At 37.0% G+C, this 21,826-nt stretch overlaps 1 protein-coding gene across 2 annotated transcripts in view; it reads right to left on the reverse strand.

The window, feature by feature from the left end:
* Positions 1–21,826, reverse strand: part of LOC112322194 (CD302 antigen) — a 145,526-nt gene that overhangs the window by 65,352 nt on the left and 58,348 nt on the right. For both annotated transcript variants that reach the window (XM_024579810.3, XM_024579809.4), the window contains exons 17-28: positions 19,718–19,753; positions 19,159–19,334; positions 18,446–18,516; positions 18,112–18,194; positions 17,389–17,528; positions 15,601–15,706; positions 15,212–15,372; positions 11,309–11,438; positions 9,792–10,018; positions 5,852–6,017; positions 4,028–4,195; positions 2,367–2,483 (exon numbers count right to left, since the gene is read on the reverse strand). In XM_024579810.3, coding sequence (XP_024435578.2) covers positions 2,367–2,483; positions 4,028–4,195; positions 5,852–6,017; positions 9,792–10,018; positions 11,309–11,438; positions 15,212–15,372; positions 15,601–15,706; positions 17,389–17,528; positions 18,112–18,194; positions 18,446–18,516; positions 19,159–19,334; positions 19,718–19,753 — 1,581 coding nt within the window. The remainder of the gene's footprint in view (positions 1–2,366; positions 2,484–4,027; positions 4,196–5,851; positions 6,018–9,791; positions 10,019–11,308; positions 11,439–15,211; positions 15,373–15,600; positions 15,707–17,388; positions 17,529–18,111; positions 18,195–18,445; positions 18,517–19,158; positions 19,335–19,717; positions 19,754–21,826) is intronic.

The raw sequence follows: 21,826 nt of genomic DNA on the forward strand, positions 1-21,826 counted from the left end.
TTCCTTTCACCATATACAAAATTAACTCAAAATAGTTCATAGATCTAAATGTAGGTCTAAAACTATAAAACTCTTAGAAGGAAACAGAGGAGTACATCTTCATGACCCTGGGGTAGGCAAAGCCTTCTAAGATATGCACAAGTGATAAAAGAAAAAATAGATACATTGGACTTCATTAGAATTAAAAGTTTTGTGCTGCCAATTATACTTTCAAGTAAGGGTTACAGATTATACTATCAAGTAAGTGATGGGAAAAAATACTTGCAAGTCACTTATTTGACTAGGGACTTGTATCTAGAATATATAAAGAATGCTTAGAATTTACAATAAAAAAGACAAATAATTTTTAAAATGGGCAAAGGATCTGAATAGAGATTTCTCTAAAGATGATGTACAGATGGCCAATGAGTACCGAGAATAATGGTTAATAGCTTTAATCATCAGGGAAATAAAATGAAAACCTCAATGATGTGCCACTTCAGATCCACTGGAATTACTATAATCAAAAAGATAAACAAAACAATACAAAAAGTCAAGTATTGGCATAGATATGGAGAAATTGGAACCCCTAGTGGAAAATTGTGCAGCAGTTTTGGAAAATAGTCTCTCTGTTTTTCAAAGGATTGAACAGAAGACCCAATAATTCCACTCCTGGTATATACCCAAGAGAAATGAAACCAAAAATCTACATTAAAACTTGTCCATGAAATTTTATAGCAAAATCATTCATAATAACCAAAAAGGGAAAACAACCTAAATGCCCATCAACTGATGAAGATGAATAAAATGTGGTATATCCATATAATGGATTATTATTCAGCCATAAAAGGAATAATATACTGACACATGTTACAGTGCTACATGCATAAGCGTTGAAACCATTATGCTAAGTAGAATAATACAGGCACAAAAAATCACATGTTGTATGATTTGACTTGTATGAAATGTCAAGAAGAGGCCATCTGTAGAGACAGAAGACAGATCAGTGGTTGCTGAGGGCTGGGAGAGGGCATAGGCAATGAGGAGGAGCTACTAATGGGTATGGCGGTTCTTGTTGGGTTAGTGATAGTTTAGTGATAATTGCACAACACTTTGACTATACTAAGAGGCATTAAATTACGTACCTTAAATGGCTGAATTGTACGTATGTGACTGTATCTCAATAAAGTTTTTGAGAACACAAACTGCTAGGCCTATTAAAATTTTGAAATGGTATAAAGAGTGATGCCATTATCGCCTACACATAACCCTTGTCCTAGTTATTTGTACCTTTCATGGATCTCCATCTCCCAAGGCGTCGTACCTGAACCCCTGCCTGCAGCAATGTAACACTAGAAATACTGTAGGTAGGGTTCAGCTTTTGCTTTCGTTCTTTCTTGCTGCCCTGTATCACCTCACGTTTCCCAGTCCCTTTTTCCTTATTCCCAAATGTCAAAGATACAATTTTCTGGCTAACACAATGGGCAAAGGTGTATTTTTAGTTGCTATACAAAAGCATCACTTTTTCACTTTAAGTATCTTTCAGTTGACATGTGCCTTCTCTTAGTAATTTCTACTCATGACCTTAATTTTTAAAAGTCAAAACTTAAAAAAAAAATCCTTTCAACAGGTGGTATATACAGTTAAATATTATTTAAGTATATCAAATTAATAAAATATCTATGGATACAAATTAAGCTAGTAATAATTTGATTTAAACCAAATTTGCTATTTGCTTGAAACATCTTTCTATATGTTGCTGATAGGTCTATATATTTTAATAGAAATTTTGTTACTCATTGTATTGAAAAATGTAAGATAATTAAAAGGAAGTCTAGAGATCTGAAAATGCTTTTCAGAATGCAGAATACATTTTCAATTTCTGATAATAGACAGTACAGCGGACATCTCCATATCCTGGGTGTGGTCTCCGCTGCTCCCCATGGACCACTGTTTCTTCAGTCACTTTCAGGTAAAGCCTGGGAACTTTCCTCCTAGTTTCTCTCTAGTTTTTCCATTTCTAACTTTAAGGGTATTCAAGTGTCATTGGAGAAAAGACTGGGCAACTAAGTCCTACTAGACGAATTCTAGTATTGGAGATTTATGTGGGAGTGTGATCATTTTTAGTTAGCCTCGAACTACTAGGAGGAAGAGTAGAGAAAGAAAATCGTTTTCTACCATTTAACGCTAAGCTTGGTGGTAAAGACATTTTCATAGCAGAACAGAGACACGAAACCTGTTTTGGTGTTTATATGCTATGCTAAGTGTATAATTACGATTTTGCATATTAATAGACATATACTTTGAAGAGCTATACTTTTACAGCTTGATAAACAAGTAGTTTATAATGAAGTATGAATATAGAGAAAATAATATTTATAACTTACTTTCATAAATAACACCTAACATTACCCATGACGCCATATAATTAAGGTGCAGAAGTTGCTCAAGAACGAAGTTATTCTCTTTTTCATCTCTAATACTCAGAATATGTGATTTTGGATCTGTTAAATAAAAAATAGTCAATAATTTTAACTATTATTTATCTAGCACACTTTATTTTGTTTGATTTAGGTAGCTTGTTTCTCAGTTTAGTATACTCCCAACCTTAAATAACAGCAGATAGTGAGAAAGACATGTTAATTAAAACTGTCTCATTATATAAAATGAATAGGTTAAGAGGTCTTTAAACATTGTGATGTTAAATTGGGTCTTATAGAATAGTGACAAGCTAGTAGCTGAATAGAGAATTCAAAACTGATTCACTTCATTTTTCCCCATTTAAAGCTTATTTTGAGTTGGTGCACATCCACCTCCATGAATGATGCACCGTCAGATACTATCATCAGTAAAACCTCCTGCATGGGCTGTAAGACAGACCTTCCTTTTTCTTAGTGATCACTCTTATGTTAGGGTTCAAGAGTGTGATATGTCCCATAGTGTGCTCCTCCGGGAATTAGTAGAGGTTACCCACAAGAGAGCTACATGGATAAAAACTTTGCAAACACCAGATAAACAAATCAAGTTGATTCGATTCATTTATGCCAGTATTTCTTAAAGAATATGCAAATGCCCATTGATCATCTCTAACAGGAAGTGATCACATGTAGGGGTGCTTAGTATTGTTCTTTTTCTAAGGATCCTTTTTTTATAGGACATCTCTTTAGACTAGTGTTCTATGGAGCACAGTTTGGGGGATAATGGCCTGATATTTTCCACAGGAACTTTCCACAAAATTCATAGGTCCACTGTTCAGAAATTGCAAATCCTCACAGGATCTCACAGGAAATATGTGAAGAGTCCTCAAAGTGTGAAATATGTACTTTTTAAAAAGCAGGCTGCTTCTTTGTGGCTTATCTAAGCTTTTGATCTTTCAAATTAACTTTTTTTGAGTGTCTGTTCGCTTTATTTGAATATATTTTTTCCTTTGTGAAATAGAGAACTGAGGAGGAATTAAAGAAAGCCTCATATATTACATTTTAAAATAAATTACTTGAATTAAAAAATAAGGGTCAACTGGAGAGGCACAGGTTGTGGGCCTTGTCCCAGCAAACAAAGCCACCAAGACAGTCCTGCAAATGAAGGAGGATGGCAAATCCACTTCTTAAAAAAGTGTTCTCAGGAGGTGCCCTGACCGGGGATCGAACCTGCAACTTTGGCATATGAGGATGACACTAACCAACTGAACTACCCGGCCAGGCCAAATTGACTAATTTTCATTTTTTCCAACAGCCTTGCTTGACTAAACACCCAGTTCTCTGATATCTAGTGGCATTTCTTTTCCCAGGTAAGTTTTAAACCCATTTCGTTTATATATGTAAAGACAGACTAGTTCTCTGACGTATGGGTAAAGAAAGAGGCAACTCCTATACCTGCCATTTTAACCGAACACAAATTTTAATACTTTGTTGTTGATAATGTATAAGTTAGGAGGTGAGTATTTTTGAGATCTTGTTACTAGTGCTAATTAGAAATATTTGTAACACACTCAGCAAGATATTTTAAAATGAGCACAATGCAATACAGAACGGCCATACAATATACTTACTCAGTTTTTGGCATCTAGAGTGAACATCGTCTTGTGTTACTGGCATAAATCTATTCTTCGCTATCATGAAGTTGTAGCAATAGTTCTGGAATGGTATCCACGGGGTATTTAAAACAGGGGACGGACAGCGGACACTGGTCACTGGTGTGACCTTTCTTTCAGTCTCATCTAGAAAAAAGAATCAATGGCACAAATACTAATTTTAGATATAACTGCTAAATTCTGTTTATCGTAATTAGACTTGATTAGTAGGAAATATTTATTCAGGAAACCAAGAAATAATAGCCTGGTGATGTTTGTTCTGTGTATACTCAATACAATGTGACCTCTTAACTGGCTTTCTGTAGGAAAGAAATTATCTTTAAAATATTTTTTAAAGATTTTATTTATTTATTTTTAGAGGGAGGGGAAGAGAAGGAGAAAGAGAGGGAGAGAAAAATTGATGTGAGAGAGAAAGCGATTCACTGCCTTTCACACAGCCCCTACTGGGAACGCTGCCCGCAACCCAGGCATGTGCTCTGACTGGGAATCCAACAGGCAACCCTTGCGTCTGCAGGATGATGCCCAGCCACAAAGCCACACCAGTCAGGGTGGAAAGAAATTATTTAACACAGTAATTTTCTTTCCCCTGCTGTGGAGTGAGTGTAAGATGTAAAAGATGAAGTGCTATTAAGTTAAATGTAGTTTTTGTCTTCCTGCATCTCCAGACTTCAAATATAAGAGGCCACCTCAGAGAAACTATACAAACACAGTAACAGGCACCAAACCAGAACTTTCAGAATTCATCTTCAAGTGTCTGGTTACTGATATCTTCTCCAGTTTTAAAGGAATGTTTTGAGGAAATGTTTGATGGACTGAATAAGTTAATGCTTTCCCCAAAGCAAACAGAAATAGTTTAAAACCTGACATCTAGAAAATCTGATCATTTTTTTTTCCATTTTGTGAAAAGGCCATGCATTCAAGAAGATGCAAGTATAGATATACTCTATTCAAAGCCAATCAAACAGCTTTAGTATGTGGTAGAGACCATCCCGGGTCTCTCAGCACTCACGAATAGCTTCTTTGTCTTCGAAGTAGTGTCTTCTTACCCCAAACCCACAAATGTGGACCTCTGGCAGCTGTAAAACCACTTTCCTCTGACTAAGCTAGAAATTGCATACCTGACTCAAGCTGAGTCCTTCAGATTCTCTCTAAGAAACTGAAAAGTGGAATTCAGAGACAGTCAATTCACCTCCAGTGATGGTTGTAAGCGGAAGGTGCAGAGCCGCCCTGTGTCACCGCGTGCAGAGAGAAGCAGAAAGTGGTTAGAGAGAGGAGCGCAGATCACAGACAGGACAGGTAGAGGGCAGCACTAGTTTCTGGTTCCTATTCCTCAAGAGGCTCAGCTCCACCCCCATTTTTGAGAATCTAAAATACGTTTTTAGTTTAGGCTAGCTTGAGCTGGATGCTTTTCCTTACAACCAAATGAATCTTAACAGTGACTCATAGAAGAAATTTTAGTTCATGGTAAGAATTATAAAAGAATTACCACAAATACAAGATTTTCTATAAGACTATAAACAGAAAACATATGCAAAATGAGGGTAATGGAAGCTTAAAACTAGAAGGTCAATTACCATTGTTATCTGACAGAGATAAAACGTGTGTAAAATAACAAATTCATGACAAAATACTTACTATATTATAATTCTAGTTGGATATAAATTTTCACAAGTTTTGTTGTTAAAAGGACCTTTACAATTTTACAAAATTACTCCCCTCAAATTTCACTACTCATGAGACTTGATAGTAATTTAAGACACAAAGTATTTGAATTTAACATACTTCCTGGGTAGTAGCAAACTGCCCCCGGTTGATTAGCATCGCAATCAGATGTTTTCCAGAATCCATCGGTGTCTAAAAACACACAGTTCTCAAGTTGCTCATTATTTTCAGCCCAGCGACTGAACTTAAGATGTTTTCCATCTGACCAACCGAAGTTAAGTTCATCCTGTGAGGAGCAGAAACACATTCAAGTGGCAATACGTCAGGCGACCCCTTTTGTGCTGCTTTGGCCCTCGTGGTCAACCTCATGGCCATCGGACTTTTAATCTTATATTCAACATACCCTTACATAGCACTTACTAGAACATGCCAGGGACTGTTCTAAATAGTATTTAGAAATACTATTATTCTATATTAACATCAATAATATTTCTAAATATTAACTTATTTAGTTATTTAGTCCACATAACAATCATATGAGAGAGGTACTATTATACCCATTTTACAGATGAGGAAAATTAAGGAAGCTGGTGTGCGCAAAGTCACATAGAATATAAACGGCAGTGCTGGGACTCTAATCCAGGCTGTCACACCCTAGCATCCATGGTCTGAATTACTACATATACTACGATGCCTCACACATTATCAGCATTGCTGGTTGTTAGAAATCACAAAGCTAAAATGGAATGAGGACCACTGGAAGTATTGATAAAGTTAGACACCATGTAGTCATAGAGAGAGCATGGGCTTTGGAGCTAAGCACACCTAGTTTTGAATTCTGGCTGGGTCACTTATTAGCTCTTGATTGTGAGTTTACCTCACCAGTTTTCCATCCCCTCAGCCATTAAATGGATGCGACACCTAACCTTTGGCTGGAACTCATGGCATACCAAGTGTAAAACCCAGAACTCAGTGGCTAGCTGGTACACGCAGAGAGCTACATGTGGTAGCTCCCTTCCTCCTAACCCTCAGACCGTGTGGACGTCATACCACTGCTTTCTCACTTGACTGTGGGGACATACTTCCTTTTCGCTATGTTCTATGGTACCCTGAGAGTCTGTGTGTATCTGTCACTACATTTGGACAAAGGCCTGACCACCCACCTGTCTTGAGGAGGATTTGCAGAGTAGGTACAGAAGTCTAGAAGGTGGACTGTGGGGTCCGGTCCTGTCAAGTTTCTCCATGGTGCTGCCAGAGCCCCAGGCCTCACAAAGTGACTCACGGAGCTAAGCTTTCCTGAGGCCCAAGGTCGTTTTGTAGCACTGATTTATTTGGAATATTGGGCAAAGGCCACACAGTCCCCTTAGTGAACCACAAATAGCAGTCATGGTCAGGCCTTGACACCACCGATGTTTCATTCTGAGCTGTTCTCCACCAGAGTTCCAGTTGTGACTTGTGCCTGGTGAGCACCAGGCCACGTGGCTTCCAATGTGGCCCTTTGGCCATGTGATGTTGCCTGTTCTCCAGATAACCCTGGATTCCGCCCTCTCTGCTGCACTCCCAGCTAACCCAGGTCCCTGGGCCTCTGCAACTTGTATTCCTTGTAGATAATTCATCCCATACCTGCCCTCTATTTACTGAATACTAAGTCTCTTTATTAAGACTATACATATCTCTTTATTAAATTCTTGACCTTAATTAAAACCTGTCTTTTTCTAAGAGAATAATTTCCTTTCAGCACCCACAAGGGAAGGCTGTTCGTTTTTACATTGTCAAATATCACAGGGCTATGAGAATGGGGTAGTAGGTATTTTTATCTCCTTCAGTCATTTCTCTTGAGGACTATGCCCTTCTTATCACTGCAAACTCCAGATTCCTTGCCTCTCTGACAGTCACTGAGGATCTGGCCCACTTGCTGCTCCCAACATTCACTAGGGAGAATCTCCAGGTCGTGCTCCGCCCCTGGTTGTACTGCCGATTTAGGGATGTGTATGTCACCTGGATGATTCACCCAGTTTCCAAGCTTTCTTGACTTCCTCTACTTCTATATACTTGAATGACCTAGTGCCACAGTCACACTTAGGACTTTATATATCCCAGAATGGCACACCGTGGACATCGTAAATATGCCCTAGTTCTGGCCCACGGCATTTCCTGCATGACTCTAACCAGTCTTCTATCTCTAGACCGCTCCCTTCCTCCCCAACCTGCTGCCCAGTATAATTTATCTTAACCAAAAAGCTGATATTGTAGTTACCACGTTTAGAGTTTTTCTTTTAATGTATCATGAAAGGAAATACCTTTCAATGTAAAGTTTTATTTATTTACACATTGTCATGTTCTAAAGATTTAAGGCAGCTTATGAAGATACATAGAGTTTTTAAAAATAAAAAATAATAGGAAAAAAGAGAAACATAGGTAAAGACTGAAAAGTAGGATAAGAAACAAGACCCAAACCACTAAGTGGGGGGAAAAAAGCTACAAAACAGTATGATCTCAAATATCTTAAAAATAAATACATGTACATAGAAAAAAATAACTTGAAAGATACATACCCAATGATTAAACTATATTTATCACTAGGTACTGGGACTACAACTAATTTGAATATTTTATTTTCATATACGATAACTTAATAAATTTTCTACATTGACAATATTGCTTTTGTTTCAAGAGATTTAAGGTCATTGAAACCAGGAAATATAATAACATTACTACCCTCATAAGAGACAGAATGATGGGTCTCACGTGATAACGAAAACCAAAGAGAAAGTAAGCAAAAGCAATGTTGCGAAGAAACTGATACTGTGAAGTCTGGGGAAGCAGGTCAAGCTGATGATCTGGCTTGACCTGGGGTACATTTAAAAATATCCTGAGTCTCAGAGAAATATTTGTCAGCCATTTCTAAATACTCCTCCTTTTAATTGAGCTTCTGGTAAGTGCTGATGGTAGTAAATCCAAAGTTTGTCTAAGATAATGGTTACTTCTAAGTCTGGTTTCTGGTTCGGCTCTGGGTTTGCGCCAGGACTAGACTGTCTTCGATCACATCTTCTCCATGCAGCCCCAAACCATCCTGATGTACGGACGGTTATCCTCACTAAGGGCTGTGTGACTCTGGTTTGCTTCACAAGGCAATGGGCTCGCTCCTCTCTCCCATGCGGCCCATCACCGTGTTTCTCAGAGTGAATCAGGAATACTGGTCTAGGTGATATTTATTTCACTAGAGCTTCTCCAGTCATGCATGACGTAGATGTAGGGGGCAAACTTCACATTGCAGTCTTGGTAAAGGACACCCTCTGTGTACCGCATAACAAATGCAACCTTATACTCCACCCCTATATCTTACCCTTTAATACATCTCAGTGGGTAGTGTATCCAAGTATTATATAGAAGGCTTAGAAAAGAGGCAAAGTGGCCTGTAACACTGAGAAGAATATTACTGCTTTATTTTTAAAAAGGCCCTATTAATTATAACCAAAAGTTTCAGCAGCATAAATATTCCCATTTGTGCTCCCCGTAGGTAGTTACAGGAGACTGGCATTCCTTGCCGGGCTACGAAATGAATGGAAGTACCCAAGACATCTGATCTGTCCAGGATAGGGCTGGAGATGTGGAGAAACACTATTTAATCTCTTCTTAGAGAGGCTTAATTTCACTCTGCTGATTCTGGAAGTGATGCAGAGGACTCTTCAACACCATCCTCAGTGCTTCTACACACCCAGCCCCATCTGATATTTTAATTCTTCCCTTCCTCTCTTCTCCTTGTTGGCTGAGGAGACACAGCAGCTCCCGACTCCAGCTCAGTCGGGCTGATACAGAAAAAGAAGTGATCGGCTACATACATCCACAAGAACTTTTTTGTAATCTAAACAATAAAGCACCAGATCTTTCAACAGGGGAAAGATGATTATCACTAAAATATATACTTCATGAAATTCCTTCACTGGAGTAAGGTTTTATGATTTCTGATTTCTTTTAGTCTGACATGAGAGATGCTGTGCACAATACAAACACATCATATCCCACCACCCGACCCCGGCTGTTGGGACTGAAAACTTACGTCTTGACTGGAGAGTCCAATCCACAAGGAAGAGTTTCGAAGGACGGCCTGCACAGTCAGGAACGCCTGCTGGTAGGGGTCTGTGATGCTCACCAGGTGCATGTGATCTCTCTGGCATTCCCTCAGAGCATCGGTCCAAGACAGAGTCTTCAGGATGATTTTGTACAGGTTATTTAGATACTTCACAGTTTCTGAAGTATTATGTAAGGTCTGGCTGCTTTCCATTTCTGTGTGTAAAAGAAAAAGGAAAACCCAAATCACACAAGTCATATGATACTTAAAAATTTTCCCCAGTATAATATACTTTAGATATTATATACTTTATTCATTTATGTTAGATTTTGGGTGGGAGAACTAGCTATGTCTTCCTGTATGCCTTAGGCAAAATGTAGGGGCCTCAACATTTGTTTTCTAAATTCAGAAAAAAAAATCTCTTTTAGTTGATGTGATTTAGGAAGGAGAAAAGCTGTAAGTAAAAGTAGGCTGTGAAAAAATTACTATTTCAGGTTGATGGCATCCTTCCTTTGTTTGAACTGCTTGAACAAGAGGTGTTCCATTACAAAGTTTTCATCTGAGGGAATTCCCATGAAAAAAGTACCCACAAGAGGATATATATATAAACTATTGCTTTATAGTACTTTTCTAAATAGAGCAGTTACTAAAAAGTATGAAACAAATGAGCAAAGATTAATTTAGCAAAAAGTTCTTCAGAGGTACATAGATTATCTACTTGAGATTCTCACTACATAACAAAGTTTAAAAAAAAATTATTTGGCCCTAGCTGGTGTGGCTCAGTGGATTGAGTGCTGACCTGCAAACCAAAGAGTCGCTAGTTCAATTCCCAGTCAGGGCACATGTCTGGGTTGCAGGCCAGGTCCCCATTGGGGGACGTGTGAGAGGCAACCACACATTGATGTTTCTCTCCCTCTCTTTCTCCCTCCTTTCCCCTCTTTCTAGGAATAAATAAATAAAGAAATCTTTAAAAAATTATTTGTTAAAAACTTATTGTGATCAGTGAAAACAATTTAATACCTTTTAAAAATATCTTTTTGAAAGTTTCATTTGGCTTATAGAAAGTCATAGTGATCCATTTATAAATGTTTCACATCCTTTTTTTAGTGCTAACTTTAACTGTGAATGTTTATACTGAACTAAATTAAAAACATTAAGTTTTCCCTCTTTTTCCCATGATAGAAGGTAAAATCTGAAACAATGCCAGAGTAGAAAGGAGAATAAAATTCAACTAAAATTTATTGTCATTAGACATCTCCAATTAAGAGATTCCATTTGATATTTAATTTTGACATTTAATTAAGCATGCCAATAATACTCGAAAAAAATCACATTCCACTTGAGACAATCTGACTCACTAAGCCAATATGAATTTAGTCATACTGAAATTTTAAGGACACTATACAATTAAACAGTAATATTAATTCATTTATAAGATTTTTGTAAAAAATACTCTACATATCTAACATCATGAAGTACCACAGTTATCTAGGTAATATCTATACCTGAGTATTTCTGGCAGAGAGACAGAGTGTGGCGTTCACTGCAGGAAGTGAAATTCCACGTCCCAGCAAAAGGCGACTTGCGGTGGTTGAGCATCAGGGCGCAGTGGAAGCGGGACTCTTCGTCAAACACCTAACCGAGAGGCAAACAGACACGTGCAATCATGCAACCGCAGTGCGCAGACTCGAGCAAGACAACTTTATGTTCCAGATTGGATTTCTCCTCCTATAAAAAAATTCCACTAAGGAGCTGACCATGAAGTCACTGACAAAATCCTGATGAACTTCCAAAGCATGAGAAAAGGGCAATGAAGTTTAGAGAGTATAAAATAAAATAGTGGCAACATTAATAAATATAGCTTAAAAAAAGATAAACTGTTAGAAGTGAGACAAAAGCACAATTATACTAATATTAAGAAAATGTATTCACTTTTTTCTTCAGTGAGAGGGAAAGGGAGGGAGAAGGAGAGGGAGAGATATATCAATGGGAGAGAGAAACATATGCACCCCGGCTGGGGACTGAACCCTGCAACCCAGGCACGTGAGCTGACTGGGAATCAAACCGGTGATGTTTTGCTTTGCAGGCTGGCACCAACCAACTGAGCCACACCAGTCAGGGCTCTGCTCTCACTCTCAACATTTCAAGTAAGCAAAAAGAGTAACGGTTATTAACCCAACTTAGATGTTTATAAAATTTTGACAATTTTTTTACTACACATGGAGAACTTACCTTAAAACTTTAATCCTATAATAGTCACTATAAAAACTTCCATAAATAAAAGTACCTACCTAGATTTCACTCTCTGGCCACAAATCAGTAATAGTATACATGAAAATTTATTCAAAGTATATTGCCCCTACACTTTTTTGTATGTTTGAAACATAATACAATTACAAAAATAAGAAAAACCTATCTCAGGATATGCAGATTAAAAAACAGCAACAAATATGCTACACAATAAACATTAAACAAAAATTTAAAAATACAGGAAGAAATAATATGAGCAATATTACAAGAGAGATGAGTAAAACTATGTGGAGGCAAATGTGCATTATTATAAATGTATTCTGTATTTTTTAGAAAAGATGGACTAAGATTATAAAATCAGCAAAAATATAACTATAAGGAAACCAGGATAGAAAAATATAGTAGTATTAATAAATATACCTCAAGCAATAGCAGTAGAGGATAAAAAAGAAGGAGCAGAAAACCAATAACATACATCAGTTTTTGTAAAGATCTAAATAGGAAAAACAATCAAAATAAGATATGGAGATTTAAAAAGATAATAGTACAAACAACTTATAAGATATGGAGATTTAAAAAGATAATAGTACAAACAACTTTATCTATATATTTGAAAATGTAAATGAAATAGACAACTTTCTTGAAAAATAAAAATTAGCATAATTGTTATAAGATGTAGAAACACCAAAATGTACCAATAACTTCAGAGAAAATTAAAAATTAACAATAAGTAGCTAATTTTAAAAATCATGTGCCAGGTATCATGCTAAAGGCTTTTAATGACTTGCCTTATGTAATCTTCACATTGTTTGGTAGGTTCAACAGTATCAGATGAAAAAATATTAGGTGAACTCCCAAAGGCACACTAAATGCTTAAGAAAAGTTAAGTGAACTTCCAAAGACATACTAAATAGCTGAATGGAATTCAAACCCAGACAGTTTGCCTCTGGAGTTTAGGCCATCAACTCCTGCACCAAATCCCTTTATTATTAAAGAACCATTTCTGAAAAGGTTTCCACCATCACATGGTTTCGTTGATAGTTTCTTCAAACCTTCTGGGAAAGATAATTCCCCAGACTGAGTCCTACTGAGTCCTAATTTCAAAACACAAAGGCAGAAAGCTACTGAGTTAATTTATGAAGCTCACACGATCAAAAAGAAAAAAAAAACAATCTGACAATGCGGCATAAAAAAATAACTCTATGAACAGAGATAAAAGGATTTCAAATAAAATTCTAACAAATCAAATCAGTTGAATAGTAAAATAGTAATCCACAATGAGCAACTAGACTTTATGAGCATATAAAGATGGTTTAATATAACATCTATTAATGTATTATACCACATGACAATAGGCTGAATGGGAAAAGCTTTATGACAATTTCGATAGATGCTGGAAACAAGTTATAGAAAATCCAGTACTTATTTCTAAATAAAAATTCTAAATAAGCTAGTTGTAGAATGATATACCTTAAACAATGAGGCAACAATCATATATAATACCCAGTGTTACAATGAACGTCTGCAGACAGGCCCATTGCAGTGTAGACCAAGTCTAGGATGGAGTTTGTTACTCCTGGTATTTGCCATGCTTCTGGCATTTCTACCATGTGTAGTCAAGTGTGAACTGCTATTTGCAAATTATCACTGTCTCCTTCAGAAACATAAGAAAATCTGTTGAACATAAGAAACCTGGTTGGCCAGAGGACAAGAGTGAGAGTCCTTTGTTCTCAGGACTTATGTAGTTGGTGGGATGGGGGTGAAGAAGTTACATATTGATTGACAGGTAAAGGTGGTGTCAACTTTCCTGGGGCAGTGGGGGGGCATGAATACCCAAAGGTGTTTATGGGCTTCATCCTTTGGGCACTGTGGGCTCTTTCAGGCCTTGGGATGAAGGCACAGTTTCAAAGGTTGTCTTTCCCACGTAGTGAAGATGATGCATAGAATTTCAAGGACTGCCCTTCTCCGGTATTAGCATGGTGTTTCTTGTAATGTTGTAACACCTGCCAAGATTATTGGACCAGGCTCAGGCACTGCTGAGTTAGTGGATGAGACAAGTCTCCCTCCTCCTCCCTGCCTTGGTTTCCTATCTGCCCTACCTAACAAAACTATTGTGTCAATGCAATGTTATATTTATATCTATGTGCTGGATGGCGATTTAAGTGTATTTCTTACTATGGGTCATGGTTAAAAGTTTAAAAGCTACTGGCCTAATTATAAGTGGGATAAGGATTTATATTTTTCTTTATTGTGCCTACTTTTCTGCGATTGCAAAATTTTCTATAATAACTAAGGATTATTTTGGTATTTACTTTGTACATAATTATATATGATTCAGAGTTCCCTTTGCCAGCATCAACCTCAGGCAAAGTTACATTGCATCAGGAACATTAGGTGATTATTGTCTAAGTTGTATTTTTGGAATTTGATTTAAAGTTAATTTCTTCATCTTTGCCCTTTGTGCAAAACAGGGTTTGTATCCAGCAAACAGGGAGGACAGAACAATGGGCAGCTGTTTTCATGATTCAGAGTAACACTTGTTAACATAATGCCTAATTTCCTTCCGCAGCTTCTTTATATTGTCCCTTATGGAAGAATGACTAATCATCACCAATTTTGTACTTTTTGCCTCAAGAGACTGAGGCTAACAGGTCCAAATCCCAAAATGTTAAATAAAGCATTTCTAATTGCTTCTGTTTGCAACTCACTACTTGATGGATTTACATATTGTGAAGTAAGGGCCGTGGAGCTAATGCTGTTGTGGAAAACCAGGGTGCACACATGTTACTGTTCTTCTTCCTGTGACAGCTTTCTTGAGCCACAATTCATATGCCGTAGAACTCACCCACTTAAAGCATAAATTCCATAGGTTTCAGTGTACTCACAGAGTTGTGTGACCATTACCCTGCCCAATCGACTTTAGAACTTTTACCACCCCCAAAGAAACCCCACACCCTTTCACGATCACACCCAATCCTTCTATCTTCTTCAGCCTCTGGTAACCACTAACCTACTTTCTGTCATTATAGATTTGCCTCTTCTGGCCATTTTATATAAATGGACTCATATAATAGTCCCTTGTTCTTAATCCAATAATTTATGGAAGACTCAAGGATTTCATACAGCTACATAGATTATTGATTTAAAAAAAAACTTACATCTTTTGGTATTCTCATTATCCGACCAACCAATAGTGGGTGAAAGTTACTGTATGTCAGCTCTCTGTTATCTATCCATTTTTTTATCCTTTCATAGGCTGTCCAGCGCAAACCAATCCACAAAGCATCTTCCATGTCCGGAAGCAAGGATATAATAAAATCTGTCAGAAAGAGATTGAAAGTAAACATTTGACTTATTCAAATTAAAGATATACTAAATATGTCAATGAATACCTCTTGCTTATCTCACTACCAAAATAATCTTTCATCTACTGTGTAAAAAAAATAGTTTCCTAAGATTTAAAAACGTGTTAACTCCTCTCAGACTCCCAAAACTAACTTGACCTCCCAGATCAGAATAAAACATGTTTACAAAACAATTCTCCTACCTTGTTCTCTCTGGCTCAACACGGTAGGAAGGGTGCCACCGTAGGTGTGACAAGTATCGCTTGCTTCAAGAAACGTGAGAGACTTGGGTTTGATCATTAGAAAACACTGCAGACAAAGAACATATATGAAGTATAATATTCCAGACACAGGAAATCTCACAGAAGAAATAAATACCTCATCTTTTAGAGAGTTGCTAATTTTTGGCCTGTGAGATATGGAAATTTATAAAGTAGTACCATAAAAATACCAATCAATACTCTCTAGCAACTGAAAAGTGATCTTTGATCTATTTTTTAAATATATCCCATTTATTGAGTGCTTTCTCTGTGCTAAACAGTTTGCTTAGTATTATCTCATTTAATTTTCACAACTGGGAAAACTAAGGTACAGGTAAGTTAAGCAACTTTACCCGTAAGTAAAATAGCCATAGAATGGTATGGTCAGCACTTAAACTCTGTTACATCTGATTTCAAAGTCTGTGTTCTTAATCATCACCTTCTTATATTTAAAAAAACCCCTACACATTAAAAAAAAAAGCATCTCCCTGTCCCTTGGCAAAATATTTTAATCCAATTTACATTAACTGTAAATTTAGTCCCAGTAGCTTGGGGGAAAAAAGATCTCCCTAATTTGAAAAAATAAAAATATACCCCTAATATTTTAACTTTACTAGAGATGCTTTCAGCTGTCAGAGAAATCTCTCCCTTTTTCTTTTTGATATTATGATCATGTTAGTATGGAGGAGTATGTTTCCAAATTGTGATCCTTGAAATAGCCTACAAAATGTTTTTATTTCAGCTTCCATACAAAATGAAGTGGCCAATGAGATATGTCATTCAGTGGCTTCTAGAACACTCTAAAGAACACACCCTGAATTTGAGCTTAGAAGCCTTATGTTAAGGATGGCAGAGGGGAAAGGGAAAAGGAGTCTGGTTTTGAAGAATTCACAGACTTTACATACCAGTGCCAGTCTGCTTACCTTCAAATTTCTTTATGCACTAGAATAAATGTTTTAACATACTGTAGAAATCTCTCTTTAGAATGCAAATACATTCTGTAAGAGATACATATGCCAATATGGATTATACATCTCAAAGAAGCAAATATAGAGGGTCCGGTACAAATAACATCCCTTTTTTATTACAAAATCATAAGCATGTAATTTTGTAACAAAAGAATATCACACTCAAGCACACCATATGACATCTTCAGTGAAATTAAAAATATAAGTTATTACACCCATATAATTACCCTACCAACCACACTCAAGCAGGCCTTACTGCTGTCGGACCCTGTAGAATGCAGCATTTCCCAAACCTATTTAACCATAAATTCCACTTTGCAGGCAAGATCAATTACTAACATTTGGTTTGCATATGTATAGTTCCCAAAAAGTAGTTTGGGAAATGCTGGTCTCATTTGACTGGTAGATGGTGGTTGTATGTTCTCCTTAAGGGAGAATATTTATGAGCCAGAAATCAAGTCAATTTCTTATATGCCATAGAGATAGTCTTGACCTCCATGTATCACTATCCATTGACACATGAACTTCAGCAATTTAAGTGTTTAGTAGCAATGGAATAGGAACACAGTATTTGGAAAGTCTTGTGGGCATGATCAACATGAGAGTTAACTTGGTTTCTGACAACGTAGAGGACCAGGTGAGATACTGAAATACACAGAGTCTGTCTTGGTGAAATTATTGGGTGGGCTGCCATTCTATCACAAGCCATACAACCACCACGAAAGCAATCATCATTTGCACAATGTAGCAATTCTCTTTTTACCTTATTCTGAAAAGTACGCCAATCCCCAGAGCATTGTGTTTTAGCTGCAGAATCTGGACTATATTTCTCCAATGAAGATACATTATATTTTTCACAGATGAAGGGCAACTTGGTAGTACAGTCTATTGGTTTATTTAAGTCTGAGAAATGAAAAGCAGGATTACTCTGGTGATAATTTCCATTCGCTACACTTTACAAATGATCCAGTAACAAAGAAAGTCTCTCTAAATCAATCTTTCCCAAATGGTTAAAATATATTCCTTTTCTTCTCTAGCCATTTATATTTTCTGGTACTGATCACATCAGTAGGTCATAGCATACCAAGGCTGCCTGTAAAAATGCACACATGTGGGATAATGACTACAGTCCCCACAGTTCCTGATGGCAGGGAGTGGAATTGAAGAAGGCTAACCAGGGGGAAAGGGACGTAAACTATATCCTAGAACTGCCGCCTGTTTATCTTTGCAAATTTGTCTAGATGCTTATTAGTTACGAAAGAGCTGAGTTTATTTCTAAGTAATTACTTTAGGATAAAGGAAGTCAAAATAGTCACAGTGAAAAGCATCTTTATTTGCATTTGGAATTTGAGCTATAGTCATTAATTAGCAATAAGTCAGAATAAGATGAAGCTACCAGACACTTACTCTAAAGGAAGACAAGATTAAATGAGTAATTGAACCTGAATTTCACATATGACATGAAAGGATTTGGAATTACTGTTACCGTTAAGCCAGGTCTTGGCAGACAGATATAAACATTCCTCTCCAAACATTACAGGAAAGTGATGATGCCACGGGTGTCGTGAGCTGGAGAAAATGAGAGATCTGACAACTCAGAATGCAGTTACACGTTCCACTCTGGTGTTTCCTGGAAGTGACTTTAATTCTAAAGTTAATGGTATGCCATTGTTTGTACCATTTCATTCTGTTAATATGCAAAAGGACTTGGTTTCTCAAGTCTAGGCAGTTCATGGATTAATGTTCAAAACTAATTATAGATAGTAAAAGGGAATTTGGGACTGCTTCCTTTAAATAAGTTTATAAATGATCACACATACTATGAAAAGCGGCGATCTATCATTGACTGCTCAGCAGTTTTCAGCCACCACTTCTGCTCCTCGCCGGATATCTGTAAAGCAAACCAAACACCCGTCCTGACACATGCTGAGCGTCCGAGGGGAGTTTGCACTGAACGCCGTCCCACCATAACCACAAACCACTACCATGTCTGGACAGTTCATTACTTTGGTATCTAAAGTACACAAATCAGGTCCTTTTACCAAAAAAGCGGTTTGAAAACTCTTTGTATATTCACAGGCCCTATTTTGCATACAGAAATATGGCTGCTGTAATTATGGGCATACATTAATTGGACATAAAGTATCCTATTGCAACTGATTATAAATTTAAAGATGTACAAATTTTTATTCTCCAAAAATCTATTTTGCAAAATTAGTTATTAGTAAAAATAGATACATAGGTTAACTGTAAAGTTAACTTTTAGTAAAAATGATAAGGTATTAGAATAATTTATACTATCGATGCTTATTTTATAAATTGAGAGTTACAATTAATCTTGAATATTTTAAAACATTCAGCAATTACATTTAACATTTCTAACGGGAAATGATGAATTTGAGTGTTGTTGGGCAAATTTCACTTGAGAGAGACATTTAACTTTTGTGGATCTCGGCAAGATTTTTGAAATATTTTTTAATGAAATACATATAAAAACAAGAAAAATATTTAAAAACACATTCTTTTGAATTACATTTGCTATTTTGTTTTTGATGGCTTTTAATCCTGCATAAGATGTTAGAGTAGCCAGGGAGCTGTGATTGCTAGCACAATACAGGATGGCTTCTTCATAGTTTAAGTGAGGCTCAGCAACAAACCAATATTCACTCCCTTCTATCACAACTGAAGGTCCATGAACTCCAGCACGCTCTAAAGAAGAAGAAGGTCAGAGTTATGACTGCGTAAACCAAACTTCACCCTCAAAGCCTGGATTAATGTTCAAAACTTTTATAAATTATAATCCATTTAGATTACTGGTTCTCTTTGGCCAGAAAAATGCTTCCTGAAAGGAACCAAGGACTCCTGAGCCAGTGAGTGAGTGACCCTGCCTCCCAGAGCCACAGAGAAAGACAAATCCACCCTCATGACCTCTTTCCACCCCAGCCAATCACCTTCCCTATCTGCAGACACTTCATCTCAGTTGAAGATGTGACAGAGCAGAAACTGGCGTTTAGGCCTGGGTTTAAACCAACTAAATGTATTATTGACAAAGTAAAGGCAGCTTTGGCTAAATTTCAGATTTCTTAACTCACCTGGATTGTACCAGTCTGGGGTTTTTGGAGTACGACCTGTATAAGGAAGAAAGTAAGTGGCTTAAGTTTAGTGTCCAATTATAGATCACCATGTACTGAAAGAAGGGCCTTTAATCTAACTCGAGAGGACTTGCAGTATTGTCGAGGTCTGTCCATTTCTGGCCAGACCATTTCCTTTCATGTTATGACCATTTCAATTTGAATTTTGTGGGGCCTATGCTAAAGCTGTTTTAGCAGCAAGAAAAAAGCAGGTCTGTTAAATATTAATTAATACAGTGTTACTAGCAGTTCTCTATCTTATGTCATGGAAATCACAAAGGAAGACCAGATGGATAAGTACGGCCAATAATTAGAAAGCAGAAACAAGTAAATGAACACAGTGTACACATTACACAGAAACATGAAGGAATATGACCCCAAATCCTCATCATTGTAGGGTGAGGTTATTCAGGAACCACTTCTCCATCTGATGCAATTGGAGTCATTGTTCTGTAAACCTGAGTGGGTAGAGTTTACTGTCTCCCAGGAGACCCTGGGAAACAACGTACAATGATCCAGTACTAAACCTTTGAGAAGGTGGAAGACAAAATGGGGAGGAAAATAATAAAAATTACCCAGGCTTCCTGGATGGAAACAGAGAAATTTGTATGGTACAAAGATTACGGGCTTTGAAGTTGGGTGGGCCAGTAATGTCCAAATGGCCTTAGGCCCTTCGGTGTTGTGGTCCTTTGATTCAGCTGTTTTAACTCCCTGACCCTGAACTTTCCACTCTATGGAAAGTGAGACTGTACTACCTAACCCACAAAGACTGTGCAGATCCGGTAAAGTCAGCCCTCTGGAGGTGCCCACCACAGTTCCAGTCGCAGGGCAGGTCCTCCCAGGATGCTAGGTTGCTCTCTTCTCTCTTTTCTTTCTGCTCATAGGTCACACTGGTTTCAAGTCAAAGACACAGTTCTACGAATCTTGGAAATTACAGGGTAAAACAGCCATTCCTAATTTTGCTGTTGTATCCTAATACAAAAGATTGCCTATATCCCAGTGTCTTTGGTTTCTCTCTTGGGGCCAGTTCTCTGTGCCTTGGATAATTTTTACCAATAATGCTGCCTACTGGTTTAAAATAGACATAGTTTCTTGTCGGTAATCGTGTGTGAGGGGGTGCTGTGTCTAACCTTTAAATTTTTTTGAGTTAGTGAGAAAAGCAGAAAGCAAAATATTTTTTATACAAGATTACAAATATGTATGTGTATACAAGGTTTGGAAAAATATAAAATACTATATTTGGGTAGTGGCATTATAGGTAATTTTCCTAAAAACATTTCTATGACTCTTACTTTTGATATTGTTTTCTCAATTAAAAAATAATATATCTCCACACTGGTTATGGCTATTTAAAATTTTTAGGCTGTCCACAGACAACAGTATGGTGATTGCCAGAGGGGAAGGGTGGGGAGATGGAAGAGGGTAAAAGGGGATAAATGGCGATGGAAGGAGACTTGACTTGGGGTGGTGAACACACAATATGAAATACAGATGATGTGTTATAGAACACCTGAAACCTATATGCTGTACACCTGAAACCTATATAATTTTATTAACCAATGTCATTCTGATAAATTCAATAACAATTTTTTTAGACTGCCAAAATATCTCCTTTAGAGAAGAGAGGACTAATTAGAACTGGCTGAACAGGTAATAAACAGGTGAGAGGTACAGTGATTTAGGCTACTTAAGAGGTGAACTGCTTTAAGAAAACCAGACAATACATATTAGTACAAAAGTAGCTAGTTGAGCAAACTTTGGTTCTTCTAAATATATTATATCTCCAATCGGGTGAATGTGACACACTGTAACTTAGAAATTTAAATTTAAAACTATCAAAGGGGAGTTAACATAACATTTAAACCTTGGATCACGCAATCATTAATTTCTTTAAATGATTGGGAATGAGCTGAGATAGGAAGTCCTTTAGTTTTTAATTTTGTTTCTGCATGGGGAGAACAGGGGTGCAATTATTTAGAAGATTTATTTGGTTAATTGATTTATGCTTGTTACATTAGTTAATTCCCTTCTCTTTTATTTAAAATGAAAATATATATAATAAAGAAAAAA

Source organism: Desmodus rotundus, chromosome 2 (assembly GCF_022682495.2).
Source record: "Desmodus rotundus isolate HL8 chromosome 2, HLdesRot8A.1, whole genome shotgun sequence".
Taxonomy (NCBI): domain Eukaryota; kingdom Metazoa; phylum Chordata; class Mammalia; order Chiroptera; family Phyllostomidae; genus Desmodus; species Desmodus rotundus.